The sequence below is a fragment of the Dreissena polymorpha genome, chromosome 5 (genome assembly GCF_020536995.1).
Source record: "Dreissena polymorpha isolate Duluth1 chromosome 5, UMN_Dpol_1.0, whole genome shotgun sequence".
In the NCBI taxonomy this organism is placed as follows: domain Eukaryota; kingdom Metazoa; phylum Mollusca; class Bivalvia; order Myida; family Dreissenidae; genus Dreissena; species Dreissena polymorpha.
The window spans coordinates 28,846,924-28,864,130 of record NC_068359.1 but is presented as its reverse complement, the minus strand read 5'-3'; the positions used below and the strand labels follow the sequence as shown (position 1 = coordinate 28,864,130).

Below are 17,207 nucleotides of genomic sequence, written 5' to 3'. Positions count from 1 at the left end.
TTGTACTTTGTCACTATTTTTTGTACATTTAAGAAGAGAAAACGAAACATTCATGTAAAATAATTTGAAGTTTCAGTTTACCACAATTCAACTGCTGATTGTAACACAAGTGCAAAAACTTTATCAAAACAGATGGTGTACGATACCTTTTTTGCTACACTATGTATCGACCCTTATTTTGTGTACAACCCATACACTTTTTATTGACATTAGAGATCGAGTTGTGGCTCATTATTACCACTTGCGATCATAATCGCTGAATTAGTGTTAAATGAGTCGTGTTCTGACAAAACTGGGCATAATGCATGTGCGTAAAGTGTCGTCCCAGCTTAGCCTGTGCAGTCCGCACAGGCTAATGAGGGACGACACTTTCCGCTTTTATGACATTTTTCGTTTAAATGAAGTATCTTCTAAGCAAAAATCCAATTTAGGCGGAAAGTGTCGTCCCTGATTAGCCTGTGCGGACTACACAGGCTAAACTGAGACGACACTTTTCGCACTTGCATTACGCCCAGTTTTCTCAGAACACGACTTAAATGATCTTAAATTAGGAAAGCAACAATGTTACATAGATATTTGCAAGATTTCTGTCATTGACCATTATGATAGTGGGAAATTATCGTGTGTCGTAAAATGTTTAACCAACAAAAAATAGCCTACCTACATGCCGCATTTTTGCGATGTTACTGACAGCAATGAATATTTAGCAAAATTAGGCGCCTTCTTTAACTTACGTAATTCAGGTTAAAGTTTGAGTGCAATACCTCTAAACCGGTTACGGGTTTAACACTTGTTGCAAACATTTGTTGAAGATTTATCTAATTAAAACATCATAAAGTGATAACCTGAGAACAGTACAAATAAAGTCTACGACAGGAAGGTTTTGGAGTTGTTAGTGGCAACATTCGACCTTTTTTTGACCTGATGACTAAAGGCAAGACAAACTAGAAATGTAGAGGAAAATATTAATTTTATTTGCACGACCTTTGACGCATGTTGTAATCATTGCTGACTCAGTCATATTGCTTGGCAATTCATGCTCTGTCAGCATGGCGGCATCGAACATGGCACGGTGTCGAAAGCAGGCCCTGGACAGTCCTCGTCGTGACCAGAAGAACACATCCTAAAACGTGACTGTGTGCCGTCACCGCATGTCACAGAGCAGTCGTCGAAAAACCACTTGCTCCAGCCTAAATAATATCCACATAGCTAGAAAGCGCACATACTGTCAACATACTGTGTATCCAATAGTTTATATTATTCATTTGCTAATTTAACATGATAAATTTTATAAAATGATTATTATCCAATAATGCTCAAAAGATATTAACCCATTTATGCCTAGCGTCTAGAAAAAATGCCTTGGCAAACAGCGTAGACCCAGATGAGACGCCGCATGATGCGGCGTCTCATCAGGGTCTGCACTGTTTGCTTAAAGGAAATTCTGTAAGAAATATTCTAAATATAGAAATAAATATACTAGACATCCCTTATTTTGGAAATAAATTGATCCAATTTAGAAGGATGGGAGAGTCCACTAGGCATAAATGGGTTAATTTCCAGATATATGTATTAAGTCCTAAAGTCATACTTGGACAGTTAGCAAGCATGCACGCGTTGATTTCTTGGCTCGTTCCAGAGCAGTTCAACCCCCCGAAGGCGGGAGCTGGATTTGTACACGTCCTTGTTCAATGTATGTGGCCGTTTTCACATGTGACGTCACACTGTGACCATGGTGACCACGAGGACCAGGAACCATCGACTTGAATATGAGATTTGTATGAAGTTAATTCGTATCGGTCGCCCTAACCAACATGGTACACCCTTTATGCATAAATATATTAATGTACCATTACGAAGAATAAATAAATGTCGGTATTGGAATCGTCCTTAATCACTTTAAGTTTACCACACTAAGTTCACTTTCATGGTCTCATAAAACTCGTGCGAACTAAGAACGACCAAAAAACAAATGAAAACATAGTGAACAATCAATGCGAATGGAGTTCACGAGTGCCACGTCAACTTATCGAGCTATAAAATAAATGTTTACATATACAATGTTAAGTACGAGAGCAATATTTTCGTATGAGGCCCCTAGTCTTTAAATGTTTATTTCTTTAACAAATGTACCTTTACAAGGTCGGTCTTGGCAGTCAATTACTTCGCTTCTGTTTCCCGTACAATCCTCGGCGTGACCCGTGGAGCAGTGACGTACACGGGTCAGCGTTCCGTTCCCACATGTCACAAAACACTTGTCATTGAACCACCGAGACCAGACTGTTTCCACACACACACGCAGACAAATACAATATGAGTATCATCAAATTATATAGGGTCAAATATCAGAAATAATATTGTACAGAAAGACAAGATTAAGTATAGACATTTTGAATAAAACTGTCAATCTAAACAGAGCAACTTAAACTATGCTGTAAATTGAAATAAAATAAACAACACCTACTATTAATTGGTCAGCAAATACATAATTATGTTCACAATTAATTTTCTAATTGTTCTGTTTTTGCAAATTGTATCATCAATACTCCCCCGTATTTCTAATCAACCCATTTATGCCTAGCGTCTAGAAAAAAGGCATTGGCAAACAGCGTAGACCCAGATGAGACGCCGCATGATGTGTCGTCTCATCAGGGTCTTCGCTGTATGCTTAAAGGAATTTATGTAAGAAATATGCTAAATATAGAAATAAATATACTAGACATCCCTAATTTTGATAATAAATTTATCAAATTTAGAAGGATGGGAGAGTCCACCAGGCATTCATGGGTTAATATGGATACATTTTTTTGGTAAATAGATTTAGACAGTTTAATAACATTAACCTGGACACGTGACAAGCGAGCACGTGTTTGTTTCCTGGCTCGTTCCAGAGCAGTTCAAACCTCCGAACGCGGGTGCTGGATCTGTACACGTGCGTGTCCGATGTATGTGACCGTCTGCACATGTGACGTCACACTGTGACCATGGTGACCACGAAGACCAGGAACCATCGACTATTTGGGAGAATTAATAACAAAATCTTACATCTTAAGGAAAAAAAACTACACATACTATATTTATATGTTTATGTATCTATACCTTCTTATAGGAAAACTATTTGAAATACGTGCAATAATATTTCGTTAAATACAACCTAATCACTGCTCATGATTCGGTTAGAGATCAAAGTTAACCAAGTTCATGAACACGAAAACTCGTTACTACAAGTATTTGTCTACATGAACACTCGTTACTACAAGTATTGGTCTACATTAACATTCATTACTTCAAGTATTGGTCTACATGAACACTCGTTACTTGAAATATGTTTCTACAAGAACACTCGTAACTTTAAGTATTTGTCTACATGAACACTCGTTATTACAAGTATTTGTCTACATGAACACTCGTTACTACAAGTATTTGTCTAGATAATTAATCGTTACTACAAGTATTGCTCTACATGAACACTCGTTACTTTAAGTATTGGTCTACATGAACACTCGATACTAGAAGTATTTGTCTACAAGTACACTCGTTACTACACGTATTGGCCTAAATGAACACTCGTTACTTTAAGTATTTGTCTACATTGGTTTTTGTTTATCATACCTCAACATCCCCATTTTTAAACAATGAAATTGCTTGATTTTTTTATCGGGGATGAATATGTTTGACGCTTGACGTTTTAATCATCATGTCATGAGCACTTGTGCATCATAGTTGCACAATATGTTTTTTCTCTGTTTTTCACGATTTTGTGTTCAAAATATATTAAATTTTGGTACATCTTATATCGGTCGAAATGTGCAGTCGTATGCGTACATTCTTATAGCAATGGTAATTAATAAATAATAAGTTATAATAACCTTATATGCAATATGGTAACTTTAAATTATTTTTAACCGATCAAATTACGAAATTCCACAGAAATTAACTGGTTAATTACTCGCGTTTTTCGCGTTATATCGACCTAAACAATTCCGCAATGGTAACTATTATCCTGTGCATATTCCATACAACGAGACTTTCGTTCGTACCAAGCGAAACATGAACGTTTTATTATAAAATGTGTTTTTATAAAATAGAAGAATGTCCCTGCTGTTCATTTAGAAGTACTACGCTGCTGGCGTTTCCGTAGAGGTCTTCGATGACTTTCACAAGCCTTCGTCAATGTTGCATTCTCTCATAACATGCCATAGGCCACCATGCCACATGCAGTCAAAAGCTTTCTTAGAGTCGACGATATTGTGGAAGAGGTCACGTTGGTATTGCTTGGTGTTTCTTAATGCTGATTTTGCAGTTGAAGATATGTTCCAGTGTGCTCCGCCCAGCTCCGAATCCAGCCTGCTTTTGCTGCGATGACTGATGAGGCTGATAGTACGGTTATTCTCGCACATCTTGATAATGCCCCTTTTCGATAGGGGTCCACCAGAAACCGGGTCCACTTCACTGGCCACGTCTTCTCCTCCCAGACCTTGTGACAAAATGTCGTCGTTGATGCTTCTTTGTGCTAAAACAACTCGGAAAGAACGTTGTCCACACCCGGAGATTTTCCTGCCTGAAGACTATGCACTGCCTCTTCCACCTCTGCCTTTCGTAGTCCGCTTTTGGTCTGGAATCTTTCTAACTGGGGTAGTTATAGAAGTCGCTGCAGTGTTCAGTTCACCTGTTTAGGACTCCGGCACTCTTGGTGATGAGATTCCCGTCAGGGTCTGCTGGCATTGGGCTGACTGGTCTTTGTGAGGGCCTTGATGGTTCTTTAGACATTTCTACTGCTGCATATTGTAAACTCTTTGTCGGTGTTGATACGTTGCTCCTTAATCCACTCCCCCTTGGCCTCTTTCATCTTATTTCTCACCTCCCTGTTCGCTTTCTGTGTTTCTGTCCTAGAGTCCAATCTGGTGTACTTTTCATGCCTCAGCTCTCTTCTTCTATCACAGAGGTCCATGACTTCGGTCGTCACCCAAGTTTAGTTTCCCCTCTTTTCTCTCACCAAAGACCTTTTTCAGCCAATGAAAGCGGAACATCCTTGATGTTGTTGGGTGTGGTGACGATGTCATTGTCTATGATGTTCAGGGCTGCAAACTTGTCACATATTTGTGCATGAAATGCGACTTCTATCTCGGGATCTTTAAATTTCTCCAAGTTAAATCTAATCCGAGGGTTCTTCGTGATGCTCCTTCCCTTCAGCTTGATGTTGGTGAGCGTTAACGTATGATCACTGTCTATGTCTGCGCCAGGAAAATATCTTGTGTTCGCATCGTTCATGCTGCACATGAAGCGTTGAACAGTATGAATTCGATCTGGGGTCGTATTCCAGAAGCATCTTAAGTTAAATTTTATTCTTATCCTTAAATTATGAAAATTTGTAAAGTGTTTCATTTTATATTGCAATAGTTTGGCATCAAGATTTACATGAAAATAACATCATTATGTCAATGTTATTTTAGGAATACCAAAAAAAACATGTGTTTCCTTATTTAGTAAATAAATACAAAACATTGTAATTTTGACATGAAGTGAAATCATTTAAGAAATGACTTAAGATGTTTATGGAATACCACCTCTGGTTGTGTACTTGCCCGTTTTGAGCATGCCGGATCGCTGTTATGGGCAGTTTGTGTGGGTGTGTCTAACACTCATAATTTTACCAATTTCAAACGATTATAATTCATAAACAAAAGTGTATTTGAAGTCTGACTCTACATGGTATTTCGCTGCATTATTCATAGTATTCAATTAAATTTTGATGTTGTAACAAAAAGTAAAAAAATGTAATTGCGACGATGCTTATCAGGTATTCGCATACTAACCGAGCGCGTTTATTACACCTCTGGGTATGAGGAAAGTATTGATCTTATCAATTAACGTGAACAATCGGGCATTTGTATGCCTAGTAAACGAGGAATATTATGTGTGATCTTATTTGTATTATATTTATTACGAATTTTTAGTTTTAATCCTGATACTTAACCGGTATCCGGATACTCGGATATCAAAATATTCGTTGACATCGCGTTTTTACAATGAGTATCGATACGTGACATTATCAAACGGATTCTTAAACAAATAATGGAAATGCTGCAAATGTTCTTGCGATATTTGCCGATAAAAAATCAGCAAGCCTAAACAGGCGTTCGGAAAGGTATCTGTTCGAAATTAATAAGAGAACACTTCATTGTTTTTTCTTCGGGTTGCATACCCATGCTTTGATGTATTCAAATAAGGGAAACCCTTAAAACATAGTAGAATTACCTTGCTTGAATATTCTACTACATTATTGGACTGCATAGTACATATATAATGAAGCAAAGTTAAACCGCAAACGCCATAAATACTTTAAGCTGTTTAAGTATTATACTTGCCTTTTAAATCTATATTTTTTTCTCAGATTCATGGTCAAATATTACTCATTCGGTCAGTTTTCTGCACAAAATTATTTATTTACCAATAAACTTCGTTTGTAACAGACCTACCTTTACAGAACGCCATCTGACAGTTCACCACGTCTGTGCTGGATCCCGCACAATCCTCGGCGTGACCCGTGGAGCAGTGACGTACACGTGTCAGCGTTCCGTTCCCACATGTCACAGAGCATTTGTCATTGAACCATTTAGACCAGACTGAAGGTACATGTATACACCATTCATGGCTTTTTAAACAACAAGATATTGTTATATACATATGTTATTTTACAACACGAATAAAGATAAATAAAATTGTATTCAAATTGACACATTTGACTTAATGCTAACATGAACATTTGGAAAGATCAGGAAATAACAATGGGAACATGCACAACAGCACGCATTGGCGTACCTGGATGTTTGCACAGTTGTATATAAAAGTAAATAAAGTATTCAAATAAATCAACCAATATTTAAATTAGAATCGTAAACACTCTCGTATATTCGAGATGAATGTCACCAACCTTTTATTTCATATATGAGTCGCTTTCTGAGAAAACTGGGCATAATGCTTGTGCGTAAAGTGTCGTCCCAGATTAGCCTGTGCAGTCCGCACAGGCTAATCAGAGACGACACTTTCCGATTTATGACATTTTTCGTTTAAATGAAGTCTCTTCTTAGCAAAAATCCAATGAAGGCGGAAAGTGTCGTCCCATATTAGCCTGTGCGGACTGCACATGTATTATGCCCAGTTTTCTCAGAACACGACTCATATCAAACCTCCATTATAAGTAGTAGTGGCCGAACATGTATGAGCTGACAGTGGGTAAGGGTAAGCCGTGGTGGGGTACAGAGAACATGTCGCCTGTGTGAACAGCAGGTCATCCAGCCCAATATCGCCAAGGTAACCGTTTCCAACAGTGCCTTCCGCTATAATCTAAGTTAAACATGAAATCAATCTATTATTTTCAAACGCCTTGAACTTAGGCGGTGACCCCGGTTTTATTTATTTAGTGTGTTGTGTACTTGTGTTTCTTGTCTACTATAGTTGTTTTATGTCTCACAATTTGGCATTTTGTTCCTTGCCATAAATGAGTCGCGCTCTGAGAAAACTGGGCCTAATGCATTTGCGTAAAGTGTCGTCCCAGATTAGCCTGTGCAGTTCGCACATGCTAATTAGGGACAACAATTTCCGCTTTTATGACATTTTTCGTTTAAATGAAGTCTCTTTTTAGCAAAAATCCAATTTAGGCGGAAAGTATCGTCCCTGATTAGCCTGTGCGGACTGCGCAAGCTAATTTGGGACGACACTTAACGCAAATGCATTATACCCAGTTTTCTCAGAACACGACCCAAATATAGGAACGCAAACATTATAAACACGTTTCTCTGCTCCTGGTGAAGTTGACTTGTTTACTTTGTGTATATTTAAATCACACGACTAATGTGATGTAGAGAGACATGCGATATGAACCAATGATTTAGGTTTATGTAGATAATTGGTATTTTATTTACAATGACACCTCTTAAAGTATGAACGAATATAAAATATCAAGATGTAAATACCAATATGCAATAATTACGTGTTCAGTAGCAAAGCTCACCGAGAAATTACTGGTGGCTCTCAAAGGTACATTGCCAGACTTCCATCTATTTCCCTGGTTTCCAGATACTGTCCACAGTAGTTGCCCGGGGAGATGGGAACCAGTAGCCATGTAGATGTTGAGACTTCCGGCGTTATTACCATACATGTGATACCAGAATTGAAAGCAGCCAGGAGTTCCGACATCGGGCTGTATGATGTCACTCTGGAACCAGGCCTTGTCACATTCAGTGCTTGGGGCGCTGGACTCGAGGTAGATGTACTTGCCTTTAACAACAATGTATTGTCAATTGAAAACCACCGTCACTTTTCGAAAAACAGAACGAAAGGAACAAAGCAGTGAGTAAACGTTATGGACATTGACAGCGAACATTTGCATTAATCATGTATCGCCATGAATGATATGCTTTATGAGCTGCGTAAGCGTGATGAACAACGAACTGAAGTTTTAATTTAATACAATACTTCACGGCGTTTAAAAGTGTTGAAACGGACTTCTGGAGGGATTGAGAAATATACTATTCCGCTGACGTATGATATAGTGTTACACACAGGTGGTAAGTGTGTGGCTAGATATTAATTAGTAAAAATTAATTAATTAGTTGACGGAGCAATGCTAGCGGCTGATGATATTGTTCCGGTCATTTTGAATGAAAAAGAATTAAATTATTACGAAAAATCAACTTATCTGGAAAAAAATTCACTATCAAATATATAATTATGTATATGGTGTTGCAGTATTCATAAACTAATTCCTCTATATGTAAAAACCAAGCGTTTGTTCGTTTCTGAATATTGGAACACAACATAACATGCGCAAATAAAGGAGCATAACAAGAACAACTGATTAAATTAAGCAATTTTTCGAATCCCGGTACCAGACCGAATGCACGTACCTGAATTATTTCCAAACGTGTGATCCACGGTCGGTCCCGTATCATCTGTCGGTGTAGAGCCGTTATGAACAATCCAGTTCATTTGGTCAAGTGAAGCAACGTTGTGCCAAGGACAGTTTGATGACGTTTCCATGGTGCATGGCGTCGTACCTGTTACGGAACACGACAGAAATCTTTTTTTCCCATTAATATTAGCTAACATTACGAAAAGAACAGCATTGTTTTGTGTATATTTAAAAAATGCTGTTATAAATGACCGGATAAACAGATACATTTCTTGTTTCCGTTAACGATCTGTATTTTATACACGTTTAAACCCAGTTCTTAAAGGTGAGATGGTTCAAAACGTGTTTTTTTTTAAATTAAAAGCAAGACAGACTGCGGACACCGCATTAAAGCCAAGTTGTTCACTCCAATGGACACAAATTCCTAATGGGTTGAACATTCAAAATGAACATACAGACCAAGTTAAATCAATATTAATTATACAAGTGGCTTTAGTTGTGGTAGCCATAATCATCTACATAATGAAACTAGTTTATGATCCCACTTCAACTAGATTCATTTTTTTCTTAGACGTTTTCAAGATAGCGTGGTGCCATGTTTTTTCTAAGATTTGACTCGATTACATATGTGGCTCCCCTATCCCACACGAACCAAATAAGCATTTTGCGTAGATATCGTACACATAACAATTCTGGCGAAAACTCATCATTCTTAAATCAGATATGTGGCTTCTAAAGTGGTAACAGGGTTTTTCTACTTCTACACCTAGTGACTTTTTTCATACCGAATTTAACCCAGATTCGAACACGACTTGATATCCTCGAAATAAACAACGTATATAAGCATGATCGATTGTATATGTTTTTATATTATGCGATCTATAGTTGTTTTGAAATTCCTGATATATATCGATTTTTTTCACGGGCGTGATATCTTTTTATTTTTCTATTATAAATTCATATCAACTATAAATAGAACTAAGAATAAGCTTTAAAACACACACACACACACACACACACACACACACACACACACACACACACACACACACACACACACACACACACACACACACACACACACCACACACACACACACACACACACACACACACACACACACACACACACACACACACACACACACACACACACACACACACACACACACACACACACACACACACACACACACACACACACACACACACACACACACACACACACACACACACACACACACACACACACACACACACACCACACACACACACACACCACACACACACACACACACACACACACACACACACACACACACACACACACACACACACACACACACACACACACACACCACACACACACACACACACACACACACACACACACACACACACACACACACACACACACACACACACACACACACACACACACACACACACACAGACACACACACACACACACACACACACACACACATTTGAGAGATTGGAACTTTATTAAAGAGATGTGTGCAAACACCTACTACTGATGTATGAAAGTGTGCTATCATTTGAAATTTTTACAGATTTTTTTTAATAAGAGCGTGTTTAGAAACTAGTTCACTATTACTTATTGAAGCAAAATATTTTGTATATTTAACGGTTATTTTCCCGTTGTTCTACACAAATTAGGTGTAGGCGTTTATTTTAATATGGGATCTTGCGGAATGGCTACAGACGCATGCATCCAAACTGACGAATAAACAATCAATTTTAAAGCGATGCAAATCATGTATGCATATGTAAATCATTATTTTCATTGTGCTGAAGACATCTTTTCACCTGCAGTCACTTGTGATGTTGATGTTGATAACTGCGTGTCTGTTGTTATGGCAAATGTTGCTACGGATGTCACTGTCGATGTAAGTGCTGTTGACGGAGCAAAGGTAGCAGCTGATGATATTGTTCCTGTCAAGCCAGCTGCTGTGGTTTCTGGTGAACCAGCTGATGGTGTTGCTGTTGTTGTTGTCGTTGTTGTTGTTGTGCAGTGATCAGGTATACAAGTATGGTCCACTTCTTTTCCAGACCCACAGTATCTACCACCACAGGAGGGTCTGGGGTTATTACACTGATGAGCTCTCTCCCTGTGTGCGTCTATACAGTTGCCACTGCACACCGACCAGTCTGTCCATGAACCGAAACCGCCATTGACTTAAACACAATCCAGGAATACATAAAACGCCGTAAAGATTGGACTCGGCCGTTTAATCAATTTCACTTATAATATAATTAGAAAACATAGACATTGGCCCGACTGGCTTCACAACACAGGTCAAGTTAACCATGGATCAGAATGTAATGGGAATTCTAAGCCCGGTGCAAATGATGTTTATATACCTGGACAGCAGTCCGTTTCCACGCTATCTCCGGCACAATTGGCTCCACCAAACTGTGGAGAAGGCATGGAACAAGTGCGTGTTCTAGACTTGGTTGTGTTAACATAGGCGTCAGCGGGGCAGTCGGACCAGGTGGACCAGTCGAACCAACCACCATCCACTGAAGTGTTTCACCATGACTCAGTGAGTATTGACTGATACTTATTAATGAGAACATGTATACACCAAGCAATATTTAATACGACACAATACTTATAAATTTATTAATTTAACCTGTGAAAATCTTAATCTTTTTTCCGTTCTATATTTTGTATTTGCCTCGTCAATAGGTATATGGGGTTCGAGGGCATCCCCCTACTCACCGTACATCATCAGCTATATAACAGATCATAATGCATTGTAAAACAATATTGCATTGTGTACAATTGCTAATAACTGCGTAATGAATAATATACAAACTGCCATTGCTGCATAAACAGTAATAAATATATTCATGAATTGAAGAATAAACATATTGCTAATATATGCAAGTTTTAAACTTTGTAGAACTTGCATGGCATTGAAAACACACACACTCGGTTTGTGAGAGAAAAGGGCATTTATTAAAAAAGGCAATCAATAGCTTATTTAGTGTATATACATAATAATCTTTAATTTATAACACTACAAATACGTTTGTTTTATCAATGCTTTACAAGTAATGAGCGGACGACCGACGTCAAATGAACCAAACCCACATGCATACTTTTCTGAGTTAAATGAAACTCCAATTAACTTTTTTAACCATGAATGTTAGCCATAAACAATACATGTCCTTTCATCATGACTAACTGCAGAATAAATACCAGGACAGTCGCTGTCACAACACGGTAGTTGTTCAGTGTAATTTCCCAGACAGTTTCGTCCTCCATACAGTGGCTGTGGGTTGTCACAGAGATGTGTACGCGTCTTAAGTCCGTTACCAGTTGGAGGGGAACACAAGCCCCAGGCACTCCATGCACCGAACCCGCCGTCAACTGTAGATTGTGATACAAGATACCATGATACTATGCCACTTGAGTAGAATGTGTCAATTACATCGTTCCAAGGTTCCATGCAAAACTATGACAGTTTTATACGGTGGATGAAGCACTAGCCTTGCGTATTTATGTAGAGGGAGTGTGAAAAAAATAACTGTACCGTTTACTGTAATCATACTTTGTAACAGTTGTACGATGAAATAAGACACTTTTAAAAAGTCTTTAAACAGTTTGAATACTTAAACACAGCAGTTTTGTCAATCTTAACAACCGGGCGAACATAGACAAACATGTCATTTTTAAAACTACTATTATCCCATATGGCGGAAGATCTTGACCACGATGTAAATTGCGTGAAATCAAAGGCACTCAATGGCGTTTTTCTGTGTTGCTGCATTTATAAAATAATATACTGCACTCACTTGGACAAGGCTTGTCGAAGCATTCGCGCACCTCGTTTTCAGGTCCTTCACAGAACTTGCCAAAGTTTTCTGGCGTTGGATTTTCACATAGTCTGTACCTGATATGGTGTCCGGTTGCACATGAGACATCACACCAACTCCAAACGCCCCACTCTGTCCATCCGCCATCCACTGAACAACGGCATAAACATTTTTCATATATGCAATAATATACACCAGGTTTATGACACTCCACTTAGCTACAATGACAACTGTGTCTATGTAATAAGTTGGTGTGCTAGAAAGATATTGCTTTTTTCGACGACGCGAACGAATGTTCAACAAATACAATCAAACTGGATCAAATCATCACAGAGCTTTATTTTAACTTGATTTGTGTAACCTTTTGCATCCCTATTTGTAAGTCTATTCATTCATTTGTTTATAAAAACGAGTATTGCATTCAACGTAACAATATTTTAGAAACAATACTGACAGAGAGTAATAGTTAACAGAAGTGCATACGTCTTTATAATGCGCATGCGTTAACTTCTCATTTTACTTTCTAGTTGGCCCTTTTCGCCAACCGTTTTTATCTCCGTTGCATTGTAGGATTTACCTGCCTAAAACGTACGTTTTTATAATACAGGCATACACTTTTAATAATTTTGTTTTATTTACTTAGTTAAAAAAACACAAAATGCCTTCACAACGAATTATCTAGACCCGTATAAAAATAGTTATACTAGTAAGATGCTAGAGCTTACGTCTGAGTACATCCCAAACGAGGTCTTAAAGGGGCCTTTTCACGTTTTGGTAAATTGACAAAATTAAAAAAAGTTGTTTCAGTTTCGCAAATTTTCGTTTTAGTTATGATATTTGTGACGAAATAGTAACACTGAACATTTACCATGCTCTAAAATATCAATTATATGCATCTTTTGATGATTTGAAAACCTGAAAATTATAAAGCGTTGCAACGCGAAACGATTGAATAATTTGGAAAGTTCTGTTGTTGTCTTTATATTTTGGGAAACTACGAGGAGTGCTTATATGATTACAAAATACATCCGCTCTTACCATGAGCACGGATGGTCGAGTGGTCTGAGCGGGAGCCTTTTTAATCCATGACTCAAGCGGTCAGTGTTTCGAGCCCAGTTGAGGGCTACTTTTATCCCTTTTTTAAAATTGTATTCTTGTTTTTTTACTGGAGATGTGTAGGTCCAATGTTTAAATCTATCAATATAAAGCATTTAATGACAAGCTCCAATACATGCCAAAATCTTTGAAAAGGCACCTTTAAAACTGGTGAAATGTGGACTTCCGTCCGGGTGTTGCTCGTCAGGTACGTCTTGGTACAATATTTCAGCTTTTAACGACATGAACTTTGCTAGGCCTTCAAGTGTTGTTGTATTTATTGGGCTACTTATATTTGTGATGTTTGAGAAAAGGTTGAAGGCCCGGGCTTGCAATGCCTACACGTAGATACTATAATGCAAACAAACCTTTTTCTGACAGCTGGAGTGTTTCAACTTTATTTCTGTGAATGTTAATACATAATAGATTGTTGATGGACGAGAGGACCTATCGACCTCCTTTTTTATATGTTGTCCATGCATTTTTAGGGTTAATTGACAAAAATGATTAAATTCTAGTTAAGGTTCATTTTATGATTTACATATAATAACCCATACCGTTTTCTACAGTTAACGTCAATAGTCTGCGTATGTTTTATACCATCGCAATTGTCACGCGGTGTACACGTCTGTGTGCCATTCTGTTGTCCTGCACAGTAGCTGCCTCCATGTTGCGGGGCCGGGGAGTCACAGAGGCGGGTACGGGACCGGGTACCATTCAGGCACGTGACGGAACACGAGGTCCAGGACTGCCACGCCCCCCACATACCGTCAACTGTTAGTGTATGGATAGAACAGAACACGATGATGCCTTTAACATATCATTATTGTTCAACTTGGTGCGGATAGGTTATAGTAATATCTGGTGGACGTTTTAAGTTATTTCATTTACATTATTACATCACATATTTAGGGTAAACCTTGTTTACATTCGATGGCATCGAAAGCAATGTCCTAATCATCCTTATGACCGATTCCTGGGCAGAACCAGTACTTGATGTCTTGAGAACGATTCGAAGAACGCTTCCCGAATGTAAATGGAACCCGGGACCTTTCGGTGGAAGGCGGATACTTATTAACTACACCACTATGACATCTACATGTATGTTAAGATGGTTTAGTATACAAGGACGGTCCCAAGCTTGACTGAAAAAAAGAGGATGGCTGGGCGTAGGGCCAGCTACTCTACCCTCTGAAACACCCGCTAGCTACAGAAACGCCAATCTGAATAACAACAGACATCGGGGACATGATAAAAGATGAACCTCGACTTGGAGGGCGTATGACGCCGGGCGGTGAAAGCCATGATAGTCATCTGGAAGCCGTCAGGTCGAAGACCATCTTCACTACCAACATCGGAACACGGAATGTCCGAACCATGTACGAGACCAGGAAGACCGGCTAAGATGTCGCAGAGATGTTGAAGTTCAACCTAACTATTTTAGGAAAAAGCGAATCATCATGGACTAGTTCTGAGCAAAAGAGACGGACTTCCGGTGAGTGACTGCTGCTCTCGGGGCATATACGCCAGGATGAAGCACCAGCCAGGGAGTAGTCCTGATGCTTTCCGTGTCGATACAAAGGCGCTAATCGGATGGGAGGCGCACGGACTACAGATCATGAAAGCGTCTTTCCATAGAAGAAGAGGAAGACATTGACATATCTAGTAAAACGCCGCTGACAAACGACAGAGACAGAGACGAGGGCGAGAAGGACAAAATTTACATCAGACTGTCTACCATCATAAAAGACTAACCGATGAGCAACATTATCATTGTAATTGGAGACGTCAACGCCCAGATCGGCAGTGACAACCGGCATATGAAGGATAATTAAAAAGCAAGAGATAAGGGATAATACTTATGGAGATGAACATGGCGGCAGCCAGTTAAAAAAAACATCCCTCAGAGACGTTGGTGATGGATTGGTCACACTCATCGAAAGCCTGAACCCAAGACGACCAGGCAATCTCTCACCTGGAACCCCCAAGGGAAGAGGAAGAGAATGCGGCCTAGAAACACCTGGCGATGATACTTGGATGCAGATGCCAAGTAGAAGGTCAGTACTTGGGGCACTAATGGTGATACTCGCTCGGAACCAAGACGCCGAGAGAAAACTGCTTTGCTGCCCAGACGGGACCACAGGTAAAGGTGAGAGGATGAGACGTTTGACCGTAGAACGCAGGTGCCCCCTTCTCAACAGTACACTTGTGTCTGAAACTCCACCTTTGTCGAAAGGAAATGAACCAAACAAAACCAAGGTTCACTAGTTGGATTTCTTTTAACATTTGTGTAAAGTGTCATCAATGTAATGGCATTTTCTATATCCTCAATAATTATTAAGAAATAGTGCAAACAGATCTTAAAAACTGTGAACAAGTTAGATGAGGATACGATGAACAGTATTTGTGTAAGAGAGAAGCCCATAAGTTAAAAGTTCTCCAGATGATCTGATATCACAAAATTTCAATATGCCATGTAAACTTTTTGAGTTAGATAGCTGTTTAGGTTAATCTTCGTTTGTCATCTTGCTCTTTATCGAAAGTCACCAAAATATTATGCCCAAAGACAGTGTCACGACCTTAGGAGCGGAATCTTAAGTTTGGACGACGCACTTGCCTTAAAATGTTCTTATTATAAGTCGCGTTGAATAAAGTAGATGAAAACACGATACAAAGTATTTAAGTGTATTGGACGCGCAAACGTCATTACAATTGATATCAGTATTGAGTTTTTCCAACTGCTCGTATTATGTTTCAGGCAAGCTTTATCATTTTTAAGCCAGTAACGAGTGAGGAAAGCAACTTCACATTACTCACGAATATACGAGTGCATGACAGTTTCCATCCAGTTATCAATATAAGGAAAGAACTTCAGCGCCTAATACACATACTTGGATAGGGCTGTCCTTGACACACCATACGCTCCTCCTCGCCCTTCTCATGAATATCACAATATAGACCCCCATTTTGTGGGCGCGGGTTGTTGCATAATCTGAGCCGTGACATTTCACCAGGACCAAAGGTTGTAGAGCATACACTCCATGGATACCAACTTCCCCACCTACCATCCACTGCAAGAAGATAATACGCACATAAAGCAAGTGAATTTTCCTTATTCCTCGACTAACGGGAATCAGGCTTTTGAAACAAACTATTTTCCCCATTTTTATTCATGGGATATTATAAAATATGTATATATAGGATCTTGCATGAGTGGTCGTTTTGTATTGAATTTATTAAACGAGTCATCTAAATAAAGATAAAAACGAGGCTTGCCGAGTTTTTATCTTTATTTAGATGACGAGTTTAATAAATTCAATACAAAATGACCACGAATCTAAGATTTTATTTAT

At 38.8% G+C, this 17,207-nt stretch overlaps 1 protein-coding gene across 1 annotated transcript in view; it reads right to left on the bottom strand.

The window, feature by feature from the left end:
* Window positions 1-1,003: 1,003 nt before the first annotated feature.
* LOC127882126 (uncharacterized) overlaps window positions 1,004-17,207 on the bottom strand; it is a 39,164-nt gene continuing 22,960 nt past the window's right edge. Inside the window, exons 7-20 of the mRNA XM_052430586.1 lie at window positions 16,746-16,925; window positions 14,455-14,628; window positions 12,739-12,909; window positions 12,143-12,313; window positions 11,299-11,457; window positions 10,744-11,112; window positions 8,910-9,059; window positions 8,015-8,280; window positions 7,191-7,347; window positions 6,480-6,626; window positions 2,844-3,014; window positions 2,134-2,280; window positions 1,592-1,762; window positions 1,004-1,190 (exon numbers count right to left, since the gene is read on the bottom strand). Of these exons, the coding sequence (XP_052286546.1) occupies window positions 1,689-1,762; window positions 2,134-2,280; window positions 2,844-3,014; window positions 6,480-6,626; window positions 7,191-7,347; window positions 8,015-8,280; window positions 8,910-9,059; window positions 10,744-11,112; window positions 11,299-11,457; window positions 12,143-12,313; window positions 12,739-12,909; window positions 14,455-14,628; window positions 16,746-16,925 (2,336 nt within the window). The 3' untranslated portion in view covers window positions 1,004-1,190; window positions 1,592-1,688. The remainder of the gene's footprint in view (window positions 1,191-1,591; window positions 1,763-2,133; window positions 2,281-2,843; window positions 3,015-6,479; window positions 6,627-7,190; window positions 7,348-8,014; window positions 8,281-8,909; window positions 9,060-10,743; window positions 11,113-11,298; window positions 11,458-12,142; window positions 12,314-12,738; window positions 12,910-14,454; window positions 14,629-16,745; window positions 16,926-17,207) is intronic.